The sequence below is a fragment of the Carettochelys insculpta genome, chromosome 8 (genome assembly GCF_033958435.1).
Source record: "Carettochelys insculpta isolate YL-2023 chromosome 8, ASM3395843v1, whole genome shotgun sequence".
Classification (NCBI taxonomy): domain Eukaryota; kingdom Metazoa; phylum Chordata; order Testudines; family Carettochelyidae; genus Carettochelys; species Carettochelys insculpta.
In genome coordinates this window covers 13458098-13483447 of record NC_134144.1, presented here as the reverse complement: position 1 = coordinate 13483447, position 25350 = coordinate 13458098, and the positions used below count along the sequence as shown (strand labels likewise).

The following is a 25350-nucleotide window of genomic DNA, read 5'->3' as shown; positions in this document are numbered from 1 at the left end:
CCCGGGAGCCGTCTCCGGTCCGGTCTCAGCTGGACGAGGGGCGGAGCTCAAAGTTTGAGACCGTTGCCAAAGAGAGGTCGCGGAGCGGCTGTGCCGCGGGTGCGCCCGGGCCAGGAGCCCGTGACTCTGGCAGTGAGGGAGGGGCTGGCGGGTCCTTGTCCGCCCCGCCGGCCCGCCCGCGCCGTGCTGAGGTGAGGGGAGACGGCGGGAGGGAGAGGAACTCTGGGCGCGCGCTGCCTGCGGCCGTCCTGAGCCTAGTCCGCGGGAGGGGCTGGGGCGGTGCCAGGTCCGTTGTGTGTGTTGGGGGGGGGCAGCTGGACGGGGCGGAGATAAGGGGGTCATTTAGGGGGGATATAGGTGGAGGAAGCAGGGGCGGGATGGGGCAGGGATAAGGGGGTGCATTGGGGGGACTAGCTCATAGGGCAGTGGCGGGATGGGGTAGGAATAAGGGGGTGCATTGGGGGGACTAGCTCATAGGGCAGGGGCGGGATGGGGCAGGGATAAGGGGGTGCATTGGGGGGACTAGCTCATAGGGCAGTGGCGGAGTGGGGTAGGAATAAGGGGGTGCGTTGGGGGACTAGCTCATAGGACAGGGGCGGGGTGGGGTAGGGATAAGGGGGTGCATTGGGGGGATTAGCTCATGGGATGGGCAGGATGGGGTAGGGATAAGGGGGTGCGTTGGGGGGACTAGCTCATGGGACGGGGCAGGATGGGGTAGGGATAAGGGGGTGCATTGGGGGGATTAGCTCATGGGATGGGCAGGATGGGGTAGGAATAAGGGGGTGCGTTGGGGGGGACTAGCTCATGGGACAGGGGCAGGATGGGGTAGGGATAAGGGGGTGCGTTGGGGGGGACTAGCTCATGGGACAGGGGCAGGATGGGGTAGGGATAAGGGGGTGCGTTGGGGGGACTAGCTCATGGGACAGGGCAGGATGGGGTAGGGATAAGGGGGTGTATTGGGGGGACTAGCTCATGGGACAGGGGCAGGATGGGGTAGGGATAAGGGGGTGCGTTGGGGGGTATAGCTGGAGGGAGCAGTGCAGGATGAGGCAGGGATAATGGGGCCTGTTGGGGGGGGAAATAGCTGGACGGGGCAGGATAGGGCAGGGATAAGGGGGTCTGTGGATGGGGGGATGTAGCTGTAGGGAGCAGCTATATGGGGCAGGGATAATGATAGGTCTGTGGGAGTGGGAATAGCCAGATGGGTCAGGGACGTAGTGACACAGGCAGCTAGTGCTCACAAGGGTAGGGAGTCTGGGGTTGCCACCCAGTGGAACAGGCAGGGGCATGAGGGAGCCCCCCATTTAGTAATTAGAGTTTTGGCCGGAGTGCAGGAGGAGCATTGCAGCTCCCGGATACCTTACAGGATACTTGGGGAGGGAGGTCACTTCAGGTCAGTCTCCAGTGACCAGCCATATCCACCTCCCCTGAAAGCCTAACTAAGCAGTGACTGATGTAGTTGAAATCTGCCTTAACCATAAAACTCTATGTGGGAAATCTGGGTTTTAGTGCTAGTTTGGTTACAGATTTCATGTGGGGCTTTAGGCAAGTCACTTGGGACCTGATTCTTAGAAATTGTGACTCATCACCCACAACTCCTGCAATGTTAGGTCATGTTGTGGGTGTTTGTCATGTCTGAAAACCAGGCCCCTAATCTCACCAACTGTACACTGGGAGAGGTGGCAGCGCTTGGTCAGAGGCAATCCCTGCTTGGGAGACGGCGTTGGTGCTTGTGAACGTTGCAGTGCTGACAGGGCTGTATGCAGAGACCCCGACTGAGGATGTCTCAGCCTTCCCAAGGCTCCAGGGAGGGTAGGAAATGTCCCTAGGAGTTCTTGTGTCTTACATGGCCCCTGGCACACAACCCCTGACCCCAGGTAATCCTCCCCCTCCCATCCATAGAACAGCTGTGGGGGGCACTGTGGGGCCATCAAAAACGTGGGGCCTGGGGCAGCTGCCCACCTCATCCTATGGTTGGGAGGGCTCTGGGTAGCAGGCCCACTCGTGGCCAACAGTGGAAAGTGGAGCGAGAACCCAAACCTAGCTTGCTCTACTCTTCCAGCCATGTCCCCCAGGGACAGAAGCTACCCATGGGGGGCATAGGGAGTCTGGTGACCCCCAAACACCATGGGTGGAAGGATTACTAGAGCTGGAGAGATGACACCAGCAACAGGAGTCTATGCCCTGCCTCCTCCTGCACTGATCAGCAGTGGTGGGGGCATTTCAGGGTTGCAGCTGAATTACAGCATCTTATTGCTGGGGTGGGAAGAATGAAGCAGCACTGCCAGAACTATGAAGCAGCAAAAGAAATGCAGACACCTTTGCCAAGATATCAGAGGGTATAGTGGAAAAAGGATACACCAGGGATGCCCAGCAGTGCTGCATGAAAATAAAGGAGCACAGGCAGGAGTACCAGCAAACAAAGAAGCAAACAGACGTTCTGGAGCATTGTCGCGGATGTTCCACTTCTGTGATAGCTGCATGGGATACTAGGGGTGGAGCCAACCACTGTCCTCAAACAGTCCATTAATGCCTCCTGAGACATGCCTCGGGTAGCCTCTGGCAACAGCAGGAAAGACATGGCAGATGAAGAAGAGGAGGAGAACAATGGTCAGCAGGGGAATGGAGCAGCTGATGTCATGGAACCTTTTTCATCTTCTCTTCCCAGGACATTTCACAGCCAGAAAGTGATGGCTGAGAGGACACATCTGATAAATTCTCATTTTTAATCATACTACAAGTGGGTTGTGTCAGTGGGCTGTGATCTGTGGTGGGCGCTGTACCTACACAGCTCAGGGCCCCTGGAACAACTTGTTAACTTGTCTGGTACATCCTCTCTGCACATGTCCATAAAACTCAGACAGGTCGTCTTTAGTTACTCACAGGAGGTTTTTGGGGAGGTCTGCCTTATTCTGACCTGCATGATAGGACACCTTTCCTTGCCTAGCCACCAGTAAGTAATCTGGTGTCACTGCACCACAGAGCAGTGCAGCATACTGACCAGCCTTCTGCCCATATTGAGTCAGCACCTGTTCCTTTTCAATGTTTGTTATTCTAAGGAAGCTGCTATCTCTCTTTGCAACCTACAGAAAGCAGGGGAAGGAATATTAATCTATTATGATAGCATAGGCTGCTCCCCTGTGCCTGGACCACCTCACTCCTTTCCCTTCCCCAGGCTGCTGGGGGAAGGGAAACTTTCACGGTCCCAAGAGAACGGGGAGAAGCAGGCAGTGGCCAGGAGAGGCACCCGGGCCCATTAGCACAAGCCTCACTACCCTGCCCTGTCCCCCTCCCACTCATTACCTGGACCCCTGGGGAAAGGCAAAGGCAAAGGCAAGGGTCAATGCCTCAGAAAAGCAGAGAGGGGAAGCACACAGTGACTGTCACTGTCATGTCCCTTAGTGCCCACCCCTCATCCCCTGGCACCTGCTTGCAGCATGCATAGCTGCAGAAACTGATTTTGCAGTCGCAGCCTTGAAAGCACGCCCCAGTCCGTGCCTTACCATGCCTGGAAGCAACCTGCATCAAGTGAGTCCCTTAAGATCTCTCTGTAGAATCTGCTGCCCAGAGGATGCTTAAACGCCAGATTTTGTCTTTTCACAGAACACATCCCTGTTGTGTTCCACAGAGGTTCTTTCCTGAAATTCTTCATCTACAATAAATTCATGTTTTCTTGCCTTACGGGCAACAGTGGGCTTGGCCACCACTCAGCCCCCTCTCCTGCAGCTGCTAGACTGGCACAGATCTGAAGGAGAAAATGAGCGTGGGAAGATATGTTCCTAGAATGTGTGCAAGCTGCCTGCTTGGACAGAGCACAGTTAAGTGACTGGAGGAGAACCACGCTAGAGGAGAGGAGGACAGATGGAGAGGACCAGAGAACACTTAAAGAGCTCAAAGTCCAGGCCCAGGGGGAGATGTTGATGTTCATGGTGCAGCAAACAGAGCTCTTGAGGTGCCTGGTACAAGAGCACAGAGACCCACTGCAGCCCATGATGAACCACATGCCCTCCTCATAGTGTGGCACCCTAGAATGGGAGGTGAGGGGAAGAAGTCTAGGGCATCCGTGCATTCCAGTCTCGGGGATGCTTCTCAGAGCAGAAGGCTGGCATTTCCCTCCACCTGTAATAGCAAATGCCTCTTAACCTTGCTTACCCACCTGGAAGCTCCTGTCATGAACACCTTTACTGTTCCCTGAGTAAAAATGATTAAGCTCACAAAAACAGTGTCTTAATTGTATTGCATGTGGGGAGGGCGGTTTTACAGGTTTTAGAGGCCAGCACACATCGTAGAGTGGGCATCTCCCTAACAGCAACAGACATGACAGTCATGTCATGTTGCTGTCTGGTCATTCATAAAACTGTTTTTCAAAGCCCCTAGCAGGGCCCTTCACTGTTCTCTCCTTATTGCCCTGATGTCTGGCTGCTCATAATTAGTGGCCAGGTGATCTGCCTCGGCCCTGCAGCCAGGCATTAATTTTTTCCCCCTTACTCCCACATAAAGTACGGAGCACACATGAGGCTGCCACCACAAGGGAATATTGCTTTCGCTGAGTTTAAATTGAGTGAGGAGGCTCCTGAACCTGGCTTTTAAATGGTCAAATGCACATTCTGCTAACATTCTGCATTTGCTTAGCCTGTAGTTGAACTGCTCCTTACTGTGGTCCAGGCTACTTGTGAATGGCTTCATAAGCCAAGGTAGTAAGAGGTAAGCTGGATCACCCAGGATCACTATTGGTATCTCCATGTGTTCAATGGTAATTTTCTGGTCTGGGAAGAAAGTTCTGTTCTGCAGCTTTCTGACCAGAGCAAGAGTTCCTAAAGATGTGCATATCATGCGCCTTTCCTAGCCACCCCATGTTGACATCAGTCAAATGACAATTGTGATCCACCAATGCCTGCAACACCATCAAGTACCCACTGGTGAATTATGTACTCTGTGGCAAGGTGGTGGTGCCAAGATAGGGATATGCATTCCATCTATTGGCCAGCTGTAGTTAGGGAACCCCATCATGAAGAACCATCCATTATGAGCTGCAGATTTCCCACAGTCATTGTCCTTCACTGTAGAAGTGTATTGATTGCCTTGGCTACCTGAATCACAGCAGCCCTCACTGTAGATTTACCCACTTCAGACTGATTGCCCACTAGCTGTCTGATGTTGCAAGCTTCCACAGGGCTATTGCCACTTTTGTTAGAGCAGGTCTTATTTTGGCATTGCAGCATTTCAGGGCATGGGGAAGGAATTTGCAAATTTCCAAGAAAGTGGCCTTACACATGCAGAAGTTTTGTAGCTACTGCTGATCATCCTATACCTCCAAAACAATGTGGTCCCACCAGTCTGAGCTTGCTTCATGGCATTGTATCTAGTGCGCCACTGTGTACAACCCATTGAGTACAGCCAACATCTCCCGTTTTTGCCTCACCAGTGTTTCACGTTTGTGCATGTCTACATCTGCTCCAGAGTCTTCATGGCTCTGACGGCTGCTTAGGGTCTGCACATATCACAGCAGAGTGCATGTGCTCGTAATACTTGCCAGAACAGTTTGAAGCTGAATAGGCTCCATGCTAGCCTTGCAATGACATCTGCATGGGTATGATAAAAAGGGCATGAAAACACTTTTTGCTGTTGCTTTCCAAAGGGAGGGAGAGGAGACAAGTGCACTATCGGAGGCTAACACCACACCCAGAACCCCCATAATGCTTGTTTGTCCTGTCAGACACTGAGAGCTTAACCCACAATGCAAGGGGGCAGCAGGAACTGTAGCATAGGTACTCATGGTGCATTGCTGACAAAGTCAAAGCTGCCCCACTCAGTGGGGATGCACTCCATTGACTTCACATGCCAGTGTAGACACTCACCCTCGACTGTACAAATTCAGGTGATACAAAATAAACATTAACAAATTCAACCCCATAGAAGTCTCTGGAAGTTATAAATCCATATGAATTCTAAATGCTTATTTAGTTATTTTTATTCATATCTGGAGTCCCTAAGCAGTGCTGAGTTAAATCCTATGTCTTTTTTGTATTATTATTTTAACTATGCATTGGAGGCACTTGTGAACGCTTTCAATCTGTACATGATAATTTCAGAAGTTTGTCTGGAGAAAAGGGAGAAGTTTGAGATAAGTGGAAAGTGTGATGCTTTATTTTCTAGCAGCAAACAGACGTACTCAGGCAGAAATATGGTGGTGGACAGCAGAAGTTTTTCATTTCTTAGAAATCATCTTGTGTCAACATAGTTTGCCAAATGAATTTAAATAAACAAAGATAACAGAAACAAAGTCGCAGTCCATTTGAAATCCCCTTGCTTGTTTGGCTTAGGGAAGGCTTTAGGTTTTCCCCCCCTCACTCGTGTTACCTAAAATGTCACCCTAAATTCAGTATCACTGCTGCTTTAAAGTTTGGAATTAAAATGCAGTGGGAAAACTTTAAACGAGCTTGTGTTTTGTAATTTGTGTGTGCAGTAGTCTCTAAGGCTATGTCTGCACTTGTGGTTTTAGTGCTCTCAGTTTCACTGTGGTAGTGAACCACTAAAAGAAAAGCTCTGGTTTGTGTACTCACTAAGGGTCACAGGCTTCAAAAGGTCTTTACATTTGCAGCATTTTCATTGCTGATGAAAGCAGCACTTTGAGGACAGCAATCCCACATAAGAACATAAGAATGGCCATACTGGGTCAGACCAAAGGTCCATCGAGCCCAGCATCCCATCTGCCGACGGTGGCCAATGCCAGGTGCCCCAGAGAAGGAGAACAGAAGACAATGATCAAGTGATTTATCTCCTGCCATCCATCTCCTGCCCTTGTTCTGAAGGCTAGGGCACCATACTTTATCCCTGGCTAATAGCCATTTATGGACCTAACCTGCAAAAATTTATCAAGCTCTTTTTTAAACCCTAATAGAGTCCTGGCCTTCACAGCCTCCTCGGGCAAGGAGTTCCACAGGTTGACTGTGCGCTGTGTGAAGAAAAATTTCCTTTTATTAGTTTTGAACCTACTACCCATCAATTTCATTTGGTGTCCCCTAGTTCTTGTATTATGGGAAAAGGTGCACCTTTCATGGGAAGTGAGGTGGGAGTGTGTGATCACAGGGTATCCTGGGTCTCTTCAGCACCCCCTCCCCTCAAACACTTGTCAGCTCCTGTAACTCAGCATTGCTGCAAGGAGGGGATCCTTTGCTTTGTGGAGCAAGCATTGTCACCAGGCCAGATGATAAGGGAGCGCTCAGGGCTGCCCCAATCAATAGATGAACTATGCAGCTGTGGAGCACCACAAAATTTGGGACACCAAATTGTCCCACATTTGCTGGTGCCCTAATAGCTGCTGCATGCTGCATTTCGGCTTCTGCAGCTGGCCCCATCCCTGCTCAGTGCCTCCACCCCATTGGCTCAGTGTTGGCTCATGCAGTCACTTCCATACCCCAGCTAGTGTCCCAAAGGGCTGTGCCCAACCACTGCTCACTAGGTGGCAGTGAGCAGCATGAGCTTGCGGGCTGGAGGGCTCAGGAGGAGCAGTATGCAGCCACACTGCCAGCTGGAGAGAAGCAGTGCTTTCCCCTCCCAGGGCAGAAGAGGAAAACGCTACTTTTCACTGGCTGGTGATGCATTCTTCCTCCCCTGCTAGATCCTCCAGCCTGCAGGCTCATGCTGCTCACTGATACCCATGCCTCCCGCCTGCTCCCCCGAGACTGCAGGTGAACCTCTCTGCTATGCTGTGCTTCTGTGCCTGCTGCTTCTGCTCCACAACTCCCACCTGCCCCATATGGGTAGTGCAGGTGGTGAACTGTGTATGGCACCAGCCTTGCTGGGGACAGTTCTGTAAGCACTCGTCAAGAAAATAGGAAGGGGAGTTTCAAAGTTCTAGGGACTTTATAGGAGGAGAGGTGCACATCTGTTTACTTGGACTCAGAGCATAGAAGGTGCTGATTAGTCACCTAAATACTACAGGATATCCTAAGGAGGCTACAAGCTCTGTGTACAGCATGTACGTGTCTTTGATTGCACATCACCAAAAAGCTTCACATGTAAAAGCCATAGGCCTCTCATGTTGGTGGGTTTCTTCTTGCAGTGAAAGTTCTGAGTTTCAGTGTAAAATGGCATTGACGAGTGTAGATGCTCTCCTGATTTTGTGCAAAAATGGGACTTTTTCCTCAAAAACGGACTTTTCCTGCTTTAAATGGCAAGTATAGAAATGCCCTAATTATATCCACTCACTGAATCTCTGGTTAGGTTGCCCTGGCAGAAAATACATCTCTAACATAGGGGGATGTAATTTTACTCAAGTCAATAGAGTTTCATTGGTTATAAGTGTGGCCAAGTGTGCTTTAAAAAGAAATATTAATGTGAATCACAAGGATGACTAAGCACAACCTTTTACCAGTATGCCTTGCTTGGTGAATAGTCACAGAGGTATCCGTGTTAGTCTGTATCATCACAAAGCAAAAAAGCAGTCCTGTAGCACTTTAAAAACTAAGAAAATAATGTATTAGGTGATGAGTTTTGTGGGACAGACTCACTTCTTCAGATTGGGAAATTCTCCTAAATGAAAACTGAGATGAAGAGAATTTAACAAAGAGGGGAAAAAAAACGAAAGTAAAACAGTTAAATCAGCTACATGGGACAGAAGGAGGGGGGAGGGGGTTAAGAAAACTACTCACTGCAAGTGTCTAATAAGTTAAATGGTCTGCCTGAAATCACTACAAATATCAAAGATGGGGAAACTGTCCTTGTGATGCGTAAAATAATTGATATCTTTGCTGAGTCCGAGGTGTAAAGCATCAAACTTGAGACAACTCTGTCCACATATTTATACTGGAGACACCATCACTAGACCTAACCACCTCAGTTACGCAATCCAGGGCTCATATGCCTGTACTTCCACCAATATGATGTATGCCATCATGTGCCAGCAATGCCCCTCTGCTGTGTTTACTGGACAAACTGGACAATCACTTCAGTGGACCCAAGTCAGACATTAGGAATGTGAATACACACAAAACTGCCAATGAGCATTTCAGTCAAGCAGGCCATAGCATTCAAGACTTGAAAGCCTACATTCTAAAACAAAGAAACTTTAATGCCAGATTACAAAGGGTGACATCTGAATTGGAGTTCATTTTCAAATTTGATACATTATATTATAATAAAAACAAAGACCCCAATAAACTGAGTAATAAGCTGATATATTTTGTGTTTCTCCAACTTTTTTACAAATGGTGGTTTGCTTTACTAAGGGTAATTTGTACTAGTGACTAAAACATAATCATGTAGGCACTATCACTCTATTTCTAGTCCAACAACTAACAAGAACAAAAGAAAAACAAAAACTGCAAAGAGATACCAAAGGATCTCACAAAACTGGATGATGAATCAATAAAATGGCAGCTGAACGCCAGTGCTGATAAGTGCAAAGTAATGCACATTGGAAAACATACAAATGATGGGGTCAAAATTGGCTTTTACCACTCACTTGGAGGCACTGTGGATAGTTTTCTTAAAACCTCTGCCTCAGTGTGTAGCAGAAGTCAAAAAGAGCTATCTGAGTGGTAGGAACCAATAGGAAAGATACAGATAATAAAAAGAAAATATCATGCTACTAAATAAATCTGTACTCATACCTTTAAAATGGCATGTAGTTCTAGCTGCCCCATCTCCGAAAAGATATGTTACAACTGGAAAAAGAGAAGAGCAACTTCCACATGAGGAGAGGTTAAAAAGATTAGGACTGTTCAGCTTGGAAGAGACTAAGAGGAAATATGAGAGAGGTCTATAAAATCATGAATGGTGTGGAGAAAGTGCACAGGGAAGTGTTATTTACCCCTTCATATACCACAAGAAACTGGGATCACACAATGAAATTAACAAGCAGTAGGTGTGCAGCAAACAGAAGGCATTATTTCTTCACACAATACACAGCTGATGTATGGAGCTTATTTCTGGGGGGATGTTGTGACAGTCAAAAGTATAAGTGTTTTGCTTGTTTTTCTTGAAAAAGATATTTCATGGAGCTATTAGCCAAGATGATCAGGGATGCAATCCCATATTCTGGGTGTCCCTAAATCTCTGCCAGAAGTTGGGACTGGATGACAGGACAGACAGATCGTTCCATAATTGCCATGTTCTGTTAATTCCCTCTGACGCAGCTGGCACTGGCCATTGTTGCAAGATGTGATACTGGGCTAGAAGAACCATGGGAAAGAATGTATAAATCTCTACAAGAACAAAAGGTTGATCAGAGGATAACAAACTACAGCAGATACTCCATCCTAACACACACACAAAAACAAAAAAAGAGGCAGGAGGAAGAACAGGTCGAGTGTGGAACAAGGAACAAAATTAGGATCATAGTAGTGAGAAGGATGCTCTCTGTCATTCATGATTCCAATTAGAGCAATTTCAACTTAGATGAAGGGACTCTATAGAAGTAATTAATATGCAGACGATATAATAATGACATCCTGCTGTAAGCATTTCTGGAAAAAATCCTCATGTTCCAAGAATACTTGTGATTTCTTCTGTGTTGCCTTTTTGAAAATCTCTCCTTGCATCAGATTTAATTGTATACATTCAAGAACCAGTGGTTGGTGGTTAGTGAAAATTTTGGGGAGAAAATTAGCTAATAGCTAAAAAATTAGGCTATGCTCTTTCAAGCAATCTCCCACCTGACTTTTAAAAAAAAAGTTTTTTGGGGCATTTTAACAAGTTTACAAATCCCTATCAAGTAAATATTAGGGACAACAGAATAATTACAACAGAAAGCTTTTGTTTAGAGAAACATAGTTATAGTCAACAGCTCTCACTATTCAGTGCAGTGTTATCACACTACAGAATGAGCATCTTTGTACTGCCCATGACAGGCTGATTCCTTCCACACATTGCACATCAAAATGGAATCTAATTCTAGTTAGCAGTGGTCACCAACTCAGCTGAGAATGATAGAAAGTTAGAAAAACAGCACTTGTTAAAGTAATTCTGTTACTTCCACTGTACAATTTATCAACTTGAATAGGTTTTAGCTGAAGATGGGATATAATCATACTCTTGTTTTTTCATGTTTTCGGATTTTTCCAAAGTAATCCAATAGCATAATTATTTTCTTGGTCATGGGAGTTGGTGGTGAATGTTGAATTTCCTTTCAAATTTTGGTGTCTTTATAGCTTGAAGTAAGTAAAGTGAAGTGATTGTGTTGCCCTGAGGTCTTTTTTTCCAAGTGGGTCTAACATCAGTGTTATCATCTCTATTAACTTCTGAAATTCAGTTTTTGGCTTACTTTTCTTGAGAGCAAGCTCTTCTGGAACCTGATTAGCACAGTTAGCTTTCTTTTGGAATAACAATGTGGTTTTTCCCCCTACACACTATCAGTGATCCATAACCCCATTTTTTTTTCAGTGCCTCTGTTCTTATAGTTGATTTTTAGGTAAACAATCTATCTGTTCAAAGAGTGATTCCAGATACAGGAGTTGGAAGTGGGGACTAAGCTTAGAAGATGAGGTTTCCTATATGATACAATGAGCAAGTCTGACCAATGAAACTATATACTGTTTAAGACTAGTATATTGAAACTTTGGTGAGAATAAGCAAGTCACACAGCCATATTACAAGCATTCATCATTATGTACTTACTACGAGAATTAGTAGTCAAGGAGGATGCTTTGGTGAAACTTCTTATAAAAGATGTTGGAATTCCCACAGTTTGTGACTAAGAGGAGAAACTGACATTTAGCTTGTGATTTTTTTTTTTTTAATATTGACTTGCATGTTGACACAGAAACAGCTATATTAACTCAGACCAATGGTCCACCTAGGCCAATATCCCGTCTTCTGACAGGTGCATCTGAGGGAATGAACAATAAATTGATACATTCCCAGCATCTGGCAAACAGGCTAAACACACTTCAATTGATGCACCTATCCTCCCTTGAACTTTTCTAGTTGTTTCTGAATCCTGTTACAGTCTTGACCTTCACAATATCTTCTGGTAAAGAGTACCATAGGTTGACTTCCTTTTAGCATTGATATAACTGTAATATTTTATTTTTAGGCTAAATGGATATGTGTGACCTTTCCCTGAACTAAAGCAGTTCCATGTCTTGTTTGGTAAGTCTACATCTAATGGGGCTTATATTATGCCATAATTCTCACAGTAGCACCTTGCAATTCAGCCATAAATCTAACTGAAATAAAACCTCTGTTCAAATGCCTTGCTATTTGCTGAGGGAAAACTCTATTCGTGCAATAAACAATAACAAATTCCTCATATAGATGCACAAGCAAAGTGTTCAGGAGAGTGCAGGTTTTTCTTCTAGCACCATGCAATAGTTTAGAGAGCTAATTAGTCTGTTGGTGCTCACTCATACTAGAGTGGGGCTCACTAATTTTAAATTAAGAAGAACCATAAACAGTTTTGAAATTTTATACAATCTATTTCTCCACTACGAAAGGTAGGGCATAGAAGTGGGTAAATGCATTGGGCCCTTAAATGCTACTGTTCTTAGGGGATTCTTCCACTTTCTCTGTTCCTTAGTTTACTTATACCCAAACTGGGGGGATTGGAGAAATGTTTTAGGGGTGTGGTGTGGCCCAGGCCTGCCTCTCCGAAAAGCGGGGAGGAGGTGTCACCCAGCCCCACTTTGCCCTCAGCACTGCTCCAGCATAGACCGCATCACCAGCTGCAGCACTGGCTCTGAGTGGGGCTTGCCCCAGCTCTGGCTCCAACTGGATCCCACCCTGACTACTGGGGAAAGGGGCAGACCACATTAAAGGGGGCAAAGCATAATTTTTGGGAACCACTTCATTAACATGATATGCACAGTTTCTTTTTGATGTGGTCCTGGACAACTGGAATGTGGCTTTGGGTAACTGATTTTAGTACATCCATTACAGTTCACTTACTGATGTAGTATATGTATCTCAAGGATTGTTCCTGTATTCTGCGGACAACAGTTGAATCTATCAGATCAGAAAAGCAATCTGAAAATAGCATCCATCAATACTTGGTAAGAATAAATTCAAATTGAAATAAGAGTTAACTTGCATAATTAAGTGGAAAAATGTAAAGTCAAGAAAACAAGCACTGTTCAATCAGGTGCTTCCAAAGATTAAGCTTACCAGTGTAATATTAACATGGCAGTCTTGTAAGTAAAATATGTAGTATTTTCATTCCACTTTTTCTTGCATCTAAAACCAAATTACTTACTCTTCAATCTATACTAGCAAAATTCAGAATGAATAATGTCTTCAAGTTTTATGCTGTGGTAGAAACCTTAATTTCTTGATTCTCAAAATGTGAGTGCTTGATTTCACACACACTTTCACTAGTGTGCATTTGTTTTTATATATACTCATATACAAACACAAATGTGTGTACCAATATTAAAACTAAGTCCTTTCACTACTAGGCAGATGAACCTGAGTTATCCTGGATTCATCCATCTGGAAGAGATGAAATGGCACTTTGTTCTTCTGATGTCTCTCATTATGAACTCCAGGTAGAAATAGGTAATGTAGTTCTATGCTGAAATGTATTTTGCCCATAGATGATTTTTTTTCCTACAAATGTGTATATTTGTCCTTGCTATTGAGTCACCAAAGACTATTTTAAGATATCACTAAATGTTTGCACACTTCTTGTCCTCTGATCTTACCTGATTGTTTTTCTGGTGTTGTGACATGACTTAATGTTTAAAAATACAATAGATATTCACAACGATACAAAAAATGTGCCTGAATATGATCTCTGTTCCAACTTGAAAAGATTTTTCATCTTGTTGCTAATTTTTTTTTTAAATAAATGACCACTCTCTTAATTTGTTACTTAAAAATAATACCTAGTAGAGAGCAAATCAGGACTGCTGTTTTGGCAGCTCTCCCACTTAACAGGGTTAAATTTCTTATTAGGCAGTATGCCTGGTAGATGGTCTTAAAAATGCAGCACCATGTTTAGGGTGAGTGCTGCCTGGTGGTAGCTCTTTTAAGTTGAACATCAGCTACGTAGTTGGCATTTGTAAGACACTTTGTTAGTCCTGAGAAATAAAGCTTGTTTAGAGAATTCTGATTAGACTTAACAAAAGTAAGAACCATGGCTTGCCTAGTTTTCTGGCTGATGTTACATGTAAGCATGCACTGTTAACTTCAACCTTAAAGCCAAAGATTCAGTGCAGTCAGCAAGGCATATTTCTGTTAAAAATGTAAAACTGTGTGACTATTAAGTGAGTTGGTTCTTTTTAAAACTACCTTCTATAATGGTAATGAAAGACAAATGGCTTGTTTCTGGTTCCAGGAAGAGGATTTAATAATTTAACTTCGATCTACCTGGCCCGACACACACCTACAGGAACTCCCGTGGCTGTAAGGATCACAGATTTAGAAAGCTGTTCTGAGGAACATTTGAAAGCTTTACAGGTAAAACAGTGGGATTTATATAAACATCTGACACTGGAACTATAATGTATGTGATTATATCTTGCAGTTAAACAGTAGCCTTGTTGTATGAATTGGTGCAAACTAAGTTAAGTGGCTCCCTTGTAAGGCAGAGATTCAAGTGAAGTTTTCTGGTGTACAACAGTTTTTCTGATCATGCAGGAATTCCAGTCTGAAACAAACTCTACACTCTTCACTAGAAAAAAGGATTGAGAATTAACAAGTAAACAACAGTTCTGTTCAGGTATGTCTACACAGCAGTGTTAGTGTGAAATAAGATATTTCGGTAGAGTTACTCCAGAATGTTGCATTTTGAAATAACACTGCTACACCCAAAATATATTTCAAAATACTACTTAGCTTTTTCCAAATACAGCATCTACACACAACAGAAATAGAGCCATTGGACGCAATATGGCTTATTTCTAAATAGGTTCTATTCCCTGTTTAAACACCCCTTATTTCGAAATAGTTATTTCAAAATAGGCACTATTCCTCACAGAATGAGGTTTACCTATTTTGAAATAAGCCAACCGCTATTTCAAATTATTTCAAAATAGCAGTTGCGTTGTGTAGACGCTAGGGAAATTATTTCGAAAGAATGGCTGTTATTTCAAAACAACTTTGCTGTGTAGACTTACACTTAGGTTGGGTCTACACGTGCCCCTTCCTTTCAAAAGGGGCATGTTAATGAGCAGGTTTGAAAGATGCTAATGAGGCATTGCAATGAATATGCAGGACCTCATTAGCATAATGGTGGCTGCAGCGATTCAAAAGTGCGGCTTTTCGAATCGCGGGCTGCCTGTGGAGACGGGACCTTCCGAAAGGACCCCACCCCCCAGTTTTTGAAAGCCCTTCTTCCCATCTGTGATTGGAAGAAGGGCTTTCGAAAACTGGGGGGAGGGTCCTTTCGGAAGGTCCCGTCTGCATGGGCGGCACATGATTCAAAAAGCCGCACTTTCAAATCGCCACGGCCGCCATTATGCTAATGAGGCACTGCATATTCATTGCAGCACCTTATTAGCATCTTTCGAACCTGCTCATTAATATGCCCCTTTCGAAAGGAAGGGGCATGTGTAGACCCAGCCTTAAACACTGAAAGCTTCAACAATTTATTAGAAATTTTCATTGCAAGTTGTGCAAATCATTTGCAGTCTACACTGTTTGACTCCAAACTTGTTAGCTAGTAGAACTATATTTACAAAATGGACATTTTTTTCAAAGTTATTGAGGACCTGTTGTAGTTAAGGATTTTGTCAAGGAAATTATCTTCCAAATAACTCCCTTTTGTTTAATTCTCTAGAGTGAGGTGGTGCTATCCCACTTTTTCCAGCACCCAAACATAATGACATTATGGACAGTGTTTACTTCTGGCAGCTGGCTTTGGGTCATCTCTCCATTCATGGCCTACAGTAAGAATTGTAACTACAACTTGGGGGAAAAGCTTACTGAATTAACTCTGGATTAGATAGATCAGTCCCTAGCTCCAAGCCTGTGGCTAGGGAAGACTGAAAGACAGACCCTCTTTACTTTCGGCATCACTTCTTTTGTGGAATTTGGATGTGTCTTACTTCCTTTATCTCAGATTTGTGAATTTTGCTTCTTATAACAGGCATTGTGAATTGGGGATGGGGTGAAATGGGAGGTTTCCAGTTCATGATTTAGAAGGTGGTAGACTTCATCTTTTGCTACTGGAAGAATCACTTTCTTTCAGTGACAGACTGGGAGGTGACTTTTTTCCTAGGCAACTGCCTGCCTATACAAGTAATTGTAAAGAGAGAACCATGTTTCTCCTAGAGGGTATGTGCACATTGAAGAGAGTGCTATATTATAGCAGGAATAAAGATCTGTACATAGCAAGATCTGCATTCTTAGCATGATTTTCTTTTCAGATTCAGCTAGTCACCTATTGAGGACTTACTTCCCTGAAGGAATGACTGAAGATTTGATAGGAAACATTCTGTTTGGTGCAGTTAGAGGGTTAAATTACATGCACCAAAATGGTTACATTCACAGGTATGAGACAATTAATACCATATAAGCAACACGCAAGCTTCCAAACTGAATCTGGTCATTAGTCTACTATTCAGTTTACCAGAAGCCTATTGCTGTGCAGGTGCACAAAAATTTTGGCCTGACATCCCCAAACATCCAGGTGTTTGCTGTGCTTTGGTTTGTTATGAAATGTAGTACAAAGCCAAAAAATCATTGTCAGATGTATTAATATGGTACAGGAAAAGGTCCTTTACAATCTCCAGTCTCCAAAGGGTCGTCATGTGCAGTCATATTACATTCACCATTACATGGAAGTTGTGCTCCCCAAAGTTACATTCCTAAAGTCATCCTTCATAATATATTTACCAGAAAAAAGATACTATCTGCATCCCTTGAAACTGGGTTGACTTTTCATCTTGTCTGTTTCTGGTACCATGGGGTACCCAGTTATTTCTTATTCTGAACCCATGCATTCCAGGTTCTGAGGATGTAAAAACACCTCCTAGGCCTGCACCAGGATAAATAGGTTTGTGAGGGGAAATCCCTTTCTGTTGCTATGACAAAACAATTAAATGTCCTGATACTGACAGTTTTCCTGTTTTCTTAAGCCACAGTTTACTTTAGCTAATGCAAGCTGTTATGGAATACTTAGCATACATGAACAGAATTGTTATAAAGGTTCATGTCAATTTGGGCTATATAACTGCTATATTAATGCTTAATATTATGTATACTGAAATGCTTGGAATTCATATTGTGGGCAGTATTATCAACTTTATATATATGCATGCTAACCACAGTATATCAGTCAACAAGTTGCAGCACTGACTTCCTCGTTACAGTTGTAACTTTTTTCTTAAGATTAGAAACCTGACACTTGAAAAGTCATGCCACAGCATCCTTAAAAGATGCTGACCAGCATCTGAAGAAGTGAGTTAACTCACGAAAGCTCATGCTCTAAACTTTTCTGTTAGTCTATAAGGTGCCACAGGACCCTTCGTTGCTGCTACAGATCCAGACTAACACGGCTACCCCTCTGATACTTGAGAACTCTAAAAAGCCTTTTTTTATTTGCTTTTCCCAAAAACTGCTAAAAACCCTGAGCTTCTCCTGATATTTTATTTTTAAAATGACAACTTTGTCCAGAAGCTCCACATTTGTCATATGCTAGTTGTGACTATTTTACATTTGACTTCATGGTTTTTCGTAAAAGTCAAGTTTTGCACACAAATTCTTACCCCCAAGAACTGGCTGGTCTTAAGCAAACGTTTTGTTGGGTCTTTGAGCTTCTGCCAAATGGTGAATTTACCAGGAATTTGTAGTGGAATTATGATGCTGCTTCGAAACTGGAAATATGGTTACCATAAACTAAAAAGAGGGCTTACTGAGGAAATTACTGATTTAAAAATAAGGCAAGTCTTGAAATGCAGAGGAATAATTTGAAAATAAACCTTAGATTTCATCTCATTGTTCATCTCAGCCTGTAGACAGAAAGCTTTCTGCCCACCTTCGAAATATTCAACATCCATTCTTTCTGTCTGTTGTCTCATACAGTGTTCGCTATATCTGACATGAAAACTGCCAAGTACCAGCTAAAGACCCAACCTGACTAGAGATAACAGCCTCATGTATCTTAACTTCACAGTAGATTTTGGCAAATGTTTCTTTCCCTATCCCTCAAATCCATTATAAACCAAATATTTCTCATTGACCTCCCTTCTATGCAGATGCCCCAGGCCGTACACCTAATTTTTCTTGACATAGCTCCTTTAGATGCACCTTTACCGCCATTCACTGTACACAATGACTGCAGATGCTAGAGTACCATGTTCACTAACACAGGCAGAGGACCTATGTATACTTTACACACATGTTGGCTTGACTATCTCCTTCATTGGGGAATATTTGGCTACAAACAAAACTGAATATTGAGGAAAGTTTAATTTGTTGTATTATAATACAAGTGCGCCAGCATAGGTGAATGCTAATGGGGATATGGTTATGGTGGCATGCAGGACCTTAGGTTTGATATCAGCTTTTTCAAACAGTGTTTCAAAACTCTTCCAGGGAGGCACTTCTTAGAATGAACACAATCTAAAGGATTCACATGGCAAAGTCAGGGTTTTTTAACTGTGCATTTTGGGTAAGAGAGTCAATGTTTATCCAATTTCTCTTCGCCCATCTTTAACATGCCTCTCAAGGTGGGCTATAGTATGACGATGTGGGTCAGACTGTCTCGTAAGTATTTTATGAACATATAGCAGGCTTTCTATTGTAGCAATAAGTAACATTAATCTGAGTGATTTTTATAACTACATTTTCTCACTTTGTTTCAGGAATATTAAAGCTAGCCACATTCTGATTTCAGGGGATGGTCTGGTTTCTCTGTCTGGCTTAAAAAATCTTTACAGTTTAATTAACAATGGACAGAGGTCAAAGGTTGTGTATGATTTCCCCCGTTTTAGTACTTCAGTGCTTCCTTGGCTGAGTCCTGAGCTACTAAGGCAGGTCAGTATAAACCAGTTCCTTTTGCCTTGAGTCTCTTGATATGCTGGTTTCCTTTTTTAAAATCTTTTATTTAGTAAGTCTGTGAAACGACCATAAAGGATTCGTGTGCAGCTTCCAAACTAAATTTCATATACAGCTTGCTTAAGAACCTTGAAATAAACTGAGGCTTTATGGCAGGCCCATGTCTTTCACCTCTTGTCTGTCACAAAGGTTCTAAAAAGAAAAGATCCTAATGGATGCAGGCTTTTTTTCCCCATGGCAACCTGAAAATAATGGCATTGACTCTTAACTATTCCTTTGGTCCAAATATCAACTGTGAAATCTATTAACAAGAACTGTGTACTTTAAATCTCTCTTACAGTCAGAGGGACCATAACTTGTTGGCTATGGGATATTAGGACTGGCTCCTGAAACAGTACTGTGCATACAGTGTTTCTGTAATATGCATCTTTTTGCAGTACATATTCAGTAATTCCTAGTATGGTGACATAATGCCTTCTCTCTCCCACAGGATTTGTATGGGTATAATCTGAAGTCTGACATTTACAGTGTGGGGATAACAGCATGTGAATTAGCCAATGGATATGTACCATTTCAAGATATACCTCGTGCAAAGGTAAAACATTAAACACATCTAAATCCTTCTCAGAACTTCATTGACAAGACTATTATTTCTCTTACAGATACTAATAATAAAGTTACTACTAAATATATTAAATGGCGTCTTTTTTAATTTCAAGTTTACATGCTGCTTTCTGGATCAAAGGAGTTTCCAACTCCTGACTCTCCTGAAAGATCCTATTACACCAACTCTGTTCCTGGAGCCTGAACAGAGTTCAGCTTTTACCACAATTACACAAACCCAAAGGCACACATCTATCTGATATACTTCTGAAAGAAGGAACTGCCTGTCCAGTGGCTTAGCCCCTCTAGGCACAATGATGTCTCTTTTGACTCCCCCCTATACTTCCCACACCTTCTTTCAGAACTCCACTTATCTGGCTTCTGGTTAATACTTTAACTCTCAGAGGCATAAGGCAGCTGTATAGCAGTTCGCACACACATTTACTTTTTTAATACTAAAGCATACAAAGCAGAGGAGAGGAGACCATATAAGACAACCATCTTAACCCCAGTGTCACTTTTTAGCTCACCTTCCCCTGGGAGTCCTTAAGGAACACTGGCATCCAGAATATGGGGTTATCCTTTGCATCATGCAGGGGATTACATGGCAGGTAATCTCTTCTTCAGCTTCTGTGACCTTGCTGTCGCTTGTCCATGGCTTCCTTTTCCTGTTTGGTTTGGTTTTTAACATTGCACCCTTCCCCTGGCTTCCTTGATTCTGTATTTTGGGCAAGCTTCCACTGCCCCTCTCTTCAGGGAACTAGGTGAAGTAGATTTCTCTCAAGGATGCAGCTGATTTGCAGCATTTTGTGCCGTTTAAATACTGTGATTAACCTGATATATTTCCCACTGTGCTCTTTGCTGTGAATTTGCTACAGAAAGTGTCAGAAAAGGAAGAGCTACATGCAGGCACTTACAGTTTTTCATAATATCAACGTGATTTTACAAATTGTATGAAGATACTACCAGTTCATCACAGCATCTAGAGGCTTATATAGCCACTGGAATCTTATACTGCCTTTCACCTTCCACCAGATGCTGCTGCATAAGCTGAAAGGTCCCACTTACTGTCCCTGGGATATAAATACCTTCCCATGTGGAGAATCCAGAATGAAGACCTCCCAGTCAGGTGTGGATTCTGGCATCGGTGAAAGCATGACACATACAATGACTAGTGAGAGATCCTCAAAAACGTTTTCCCCTGCTTTCTACAACTTGGTAGAGCTCTGTTTGCAACAGGACCCTGAAAAAAGGTAACTCACCCATGAACGCTAATATTCACTGCATAACCTAATGTGAATTTGGAATTTACTAAATCATATAAAACTGATGACAAATTCAGTGTTAAGATGAAGTGCATCTGGGTTTCTTTTCACAAGACTGAATTGTAAAGTGCCAGTCCAGCTCTCGGTCTGAAAAATAGTTTTCAACACACTTTTAAAATCTTATTTCATCACTTGAGTCTGAAGCTTTCTTGGAAAATGAATTGCCGGTTTCTAAAAACAAATATGAAAAAACACTTTTCAGCAAGGAAACGCGAGAAGGGCGAGTTCCAGAAATTCTGCTAGATTTCAGCAGGATGATATATGCCTCTTATACTTTATGGCTTCTGTAGAGGCTGAGAACCAAATGCTTTAGACCAATGAACTCATTGTCTCTAGTAATGCCCTCACAAGCAAGTTGAGGCAAAAAATGAAGGAAGCTTGTTCAGGCTCTACTTGTCCAGTGGATAAATAACCCTAGAGCCTCAAGTGCATGGTCAATCTGACATCTTCCACAAATATTAACACTTACTTTCAAAACATAATATTGTGTTTTCCATTCTATGATACAGGCCATCGGCAAGCAGTCTGCTGTCGCACACTTTCTTCAAACAGGTGAGCATACTAAATTCTTACCGTTTAGATGAACTAACCGAAGTCTAAGTAAATGGCAAAATATTAAAAGGTTGGGTTACAATGAAAGTAAAAGCAGATGGAATTCTCTTCTAAGAGCCAGGATGCCACAGACAGCTTTTTACAAAATGTCATATCCTCTACAATCCATAATGGCAGTCAAGCCCTCTGGTAAACAATTTGAAAACTTATTTAAAGAATTAAAATTTATTGAAGTGAACTTAACCATTTGAATAGTTTGATTAAAAAACACATTTTAAGTCAAGCTAGTCCTTTGACTACAAATTCACAAACCTCCATGTTGAACCTATTCTGAAGTGCCAAAACTAGTTTCAAACTCTGTCCTCTCCAGCATCATAGCACACAAAGCTAATGCTATGCTCTTTCATGCACTTTTAGTAAAGGTGTACAGTGTCTTTCAGTGGACTTGTATGTCCAGCACTACATTACTGTTTTTCCCCCCTCAGGTGAAAGAACAAACCAGGAGTTCCTTACTTTCATTGTTACCACCTCCTGTCCAACACAAAAGACCACAATTCCAGCCGCTGCCCTCAAGAGCAATCAGGCCTGAGCCTGGGTGTGTATGCCCACATGAAAGATACACAGAATGGGACTTTTAGAACAATGACAAACCATCATACCTCCCTCATGCTTCAAAGAAGGAAAATGTGATTTTTACTCGCTGCTTTTTCTTGTATTGGTTTAAGTACAAATACAAGAGCTATACTTGAACATCTGGCACTGTAAAATACAGCAGGCCTCACAATGCAGAAATAGTCCATATTAAGAATATTGATGCTTTTTATCCTTCTCTTTCCCTACCCCGTTGGACTGCTATTCCTTAGCAGAAGTCTGCTTCTATATCCTTATCTGCTATTGTGCTTATTCATAGAACTTCTACTTGAAGAATACTGCAATGAAGTGCCATCCTGAATTCCCAAATACCGCAGCATTATGTTCAGGTTCATATCAAGTTGCTGGTCTGTTAATCCCAGTGTCATGGTACCAACTCTTTTTACTGCCTTGTCCTCAAAGGAGCAAAGTGTTTTTTGTAACCTTTTAGAGGGTGCACTTTTGGCCTTTGATAAAGGACTTTATTAAATCTGTTTCTATACGTGCAAATGCCAAAGCTCATGTGTCTCCACATATCTGAGCTGTTCTTGTGTATCATTCTACTGACATACGATTAATATCTTTTAAGACTCTGTCTTTTAGGTTTTATTTAACTAGCCAGAGTCATTTTGGCAGCTTAATACTATTGCCCAGAAAAGTCTACACATTTTGCAACCTAATAGTCACTCTTCCACAGTAGCAATAGTTGCACCTGCCTTAGTACAAAATTGTACACTGGGTATAACACTCTGCTTTATTGCTTCACACTTTCAATTACCAAAGGAGTTATCATACTGTAAGGTAAAACTCAACTACTAACTCAACATGGTTGGTGCTTCTGACATATCCATTCAATGTACATTAACAACTAAAGAACATATAAGTAGTTAAAGGTAAGTTACTTATAATGTAGTACTATTAAGGGCTTATAAATTCTTTCAGCCAAACTGCAGATTTTCTTTAAAGAACTTAACCCTTCCATCACACTGAAAGAGCACAAGCTCATGCAAGCCAGGGACCAGTATTCTGTGTCATTTATTATTTGCTGTCTATGGCCTAGTAACCCTGAGCCTCTTTCATATTTGGTTCTTCCAGTTTAAACAAACAGGTCAGATTCAGTCCTGGCGGAAGAAATAATACAACATCCATTTGCCAGAATCTGAAGAGAACCTCAGTGTTTTTGATTATTTTAGGACACATAGTATGAATCTTCAAAATAGACCATTGTTCACAGAACAGAAATAAGTAAAACCATTATTTTAAAAGCCACAGTCTTACCTTTAAATTGTGGTTTAGTCAAGTTTTTAATCACAGAAATACAAGACTGTTAACCCTGGTTCCTGACTTAAATAAAATGTGTGGAATTTTAACATGATTTTAGCCACCAAGCGAACATGTTGAAGTGTAATAAGAGGATGGGTTTACCCTCGTATTAATGAAAAGTCTTTCTCCTCTCTGGTTTTGGGGGCTTTATTTTTAATTGTGGCATATCGTTTATACAGATAATTTGCAAATACTAGTATTTGTAAAGCAGAAGGACCTACAGCCATTGCAGGTCCTCGGGCAAAGAGGGAGGGGGCCCAGTCCATGCCCCTGGAAGGGGCATGGCCAAGGCTGGGGCCAAGCGCAATCAGCCACACATAGCAGCAGACCATGGCACTTCAAAGGGGCCCAGAGTGCCAGCCACCACTGCTACTTCAGCAGCAATAGCAGTGGTCAGAACTCCAGGACCCTTTAAAACTCCAGGCTTGGGGGCAACTGTCCCCTTTGCCACCTCTCTCAATTTGAAGGCCTGTTGTAAAGTGTAGGTCAAGCCTAATTAAACTGTAACATTTTAAAATAGGTGCACAAATGTATGTATTAAAAACATCTGTACTTCATTATAGCGCTCTTAATGAAGTAATTGAAAGTGTTCTTTTAGAAAATGAGGAACAACTGAAATTACTGTGGCTATTTAAATATTTGACAAACTATTTTACGCTAATCCATGTACGTTTTCAATTGGACAAATAGTGCCATGCATTATTAACTGGATGTATAAAAATAAGTGGAATAAGATGCTGTCCATAATTATTATAAACTGAGCTATGCAACCTACTTGTTACAGAGGTGTTACGTGCTCTTTCGGTTTCTGTATGTGGAAAATGAATAATTAAAATACCCAAGAAAGTTAATTAACAAAATAACTTCTATAACTTTTAAAATGAAGAATCTTTATTCAAAACTGTTAAAATTGAGTACTAACAATCTATTAGCTTCATACTTCTAAAACCAGAACAATGAAAAAGTACAAGTCTGTTGTCTTAATTTATTCTTATAGGCTAGTGCTACACTCACCCCTAGTGTCAGCAGCTTGATACAAATGAACAGTCTCAAATTCAAAATGGCCTCATTTGCATATATGAGCACCTCATTTGCATATTCATTGCAGAAAACAAACAGTGAGGATGTGGTTTGTTGGCAAAAACACCTTTTGTCAGTATCCCCTTAACCCTGATTTTTTCCAGGGATAAGGGGCTGGCGTCTGACGGGGTATTTGTTGGCAGAATCACATCTTCACTGCTTGTTTTCTGTCATGAATATGCAAATGAGCCACTCAGACATGTAAATGAGAGACCATTTTGAATTTTTGAGACTACTCATTTGCATCAAGCTGCCGACACTAAGGGTGACTGTAACATTAGCCATAAAGTATAATAAATCCCATTTCATCATAACACCCTGACCTGTGGAGAAGGAAGAAAGAATGCATTTTTGTTATTGAAAGGACAATGTTAAATGGGAAATACCAATTAAATATATTGGCACATTTTTGGAAAAGTATTATAATAGCAAAAGTGTATAAAATCATATGAGTTTTCATGTTCCAACTACCAGACGTTGGCAACAGAAAATTCAAGAAAGTAAAACTTGTGTATATGCTGGCAGTCTGAGCCAACTCCTTTTGTTCTGATTCAACAAGCCTTCCTATGCAACTGATGTTTAAAGACATCTTATATACCCCAAGACCGGGGTGTCCAACCTTTGTATTTGAACATGTAAAAAATTGCTGTGTCACTCCACAATGAAAAAACGTTGGATGCTCTGGTCTAGGGGTATATATGATGTCTTTAAACACCAGTTGCATAGGAAGGCTTGATGCTGTATTTGAAATTACTGGATGCTGAACTGGATCCTTCCCCTATCAGAAACTGTCATGAATGCTTAAAAGCAGAATAAAGCCCATTCTACTTTAGTTCTGCCAGCACTTGTCTGCAGACTGTTCAGTCTACATCAGTTATCTAGGCTGGGCTGAGCACAG

The 25350-nt window shown here is 42.4% G+C and overlaps 1 protein-coding gene across 2 annotated transcripts; it reads left to right on the top strand.

Moving 5' to 3' along the window:
* The first annotated feature begins 57 nt into the window (after positions 1-57).
* STRADB (STE20 related adaptor beta) lies at positions 58-25350 on the top strand. 2 transcript variants are annotated; one of them, XM_075001737.1, is made up of 12 exons: positions 58-191; positions 12038-12093; positions 12912-12992; positions 13395-13494; positions 14276-14397; positions 15719-15827; positions 16308-16431; positions 18747-18918; positions 19430-19534; positions 20578-20795; positions 21377-21419; positions 21905-25350. In XM_075001737.1, the coding sequence occupies exons 2-12, from the start codon at positions 12082-12084 to the stop codon at positions 22055-22057; spliced, it is 1239 nt and encodes a 412-aa protein (XP_074857838.1). In that variant the 5' UTR covers positions 58-191; positions 12038-12081; the 3' UTR covers positions 22058-25350. The 2 variants fall into 2 exon arrangements, with proteins under 2 accessions (XP_074857838.1, XP_074857839.1); XM_075001738.1 differs by lacking the exons at positions 58-191; positions 12038-12093 and having other exon boundaries at positions 12900-12992.

What these genes read in the sequence shown, in the direction of transcription:
- STRADB (XM_075001737.1), top strand. An exon ending in CAAAATGGTTACATTCACAG is followed by an intron (nt 16,432 to 18,746) that starts GTATGAGACAAT and finishes ACTTTGTTTCAG; the next exon opens with GAATATTAAAGCTAGCCACA. An exon ending in AAGATATACCTCGTGCAAAG is followed by an intron (nt 19,535 to 20,577) that starts GTAAAACATTAA and finishes ACCTTCCACCAG; the next exon opens with ATGCTGCTGCATAAGCTGAA.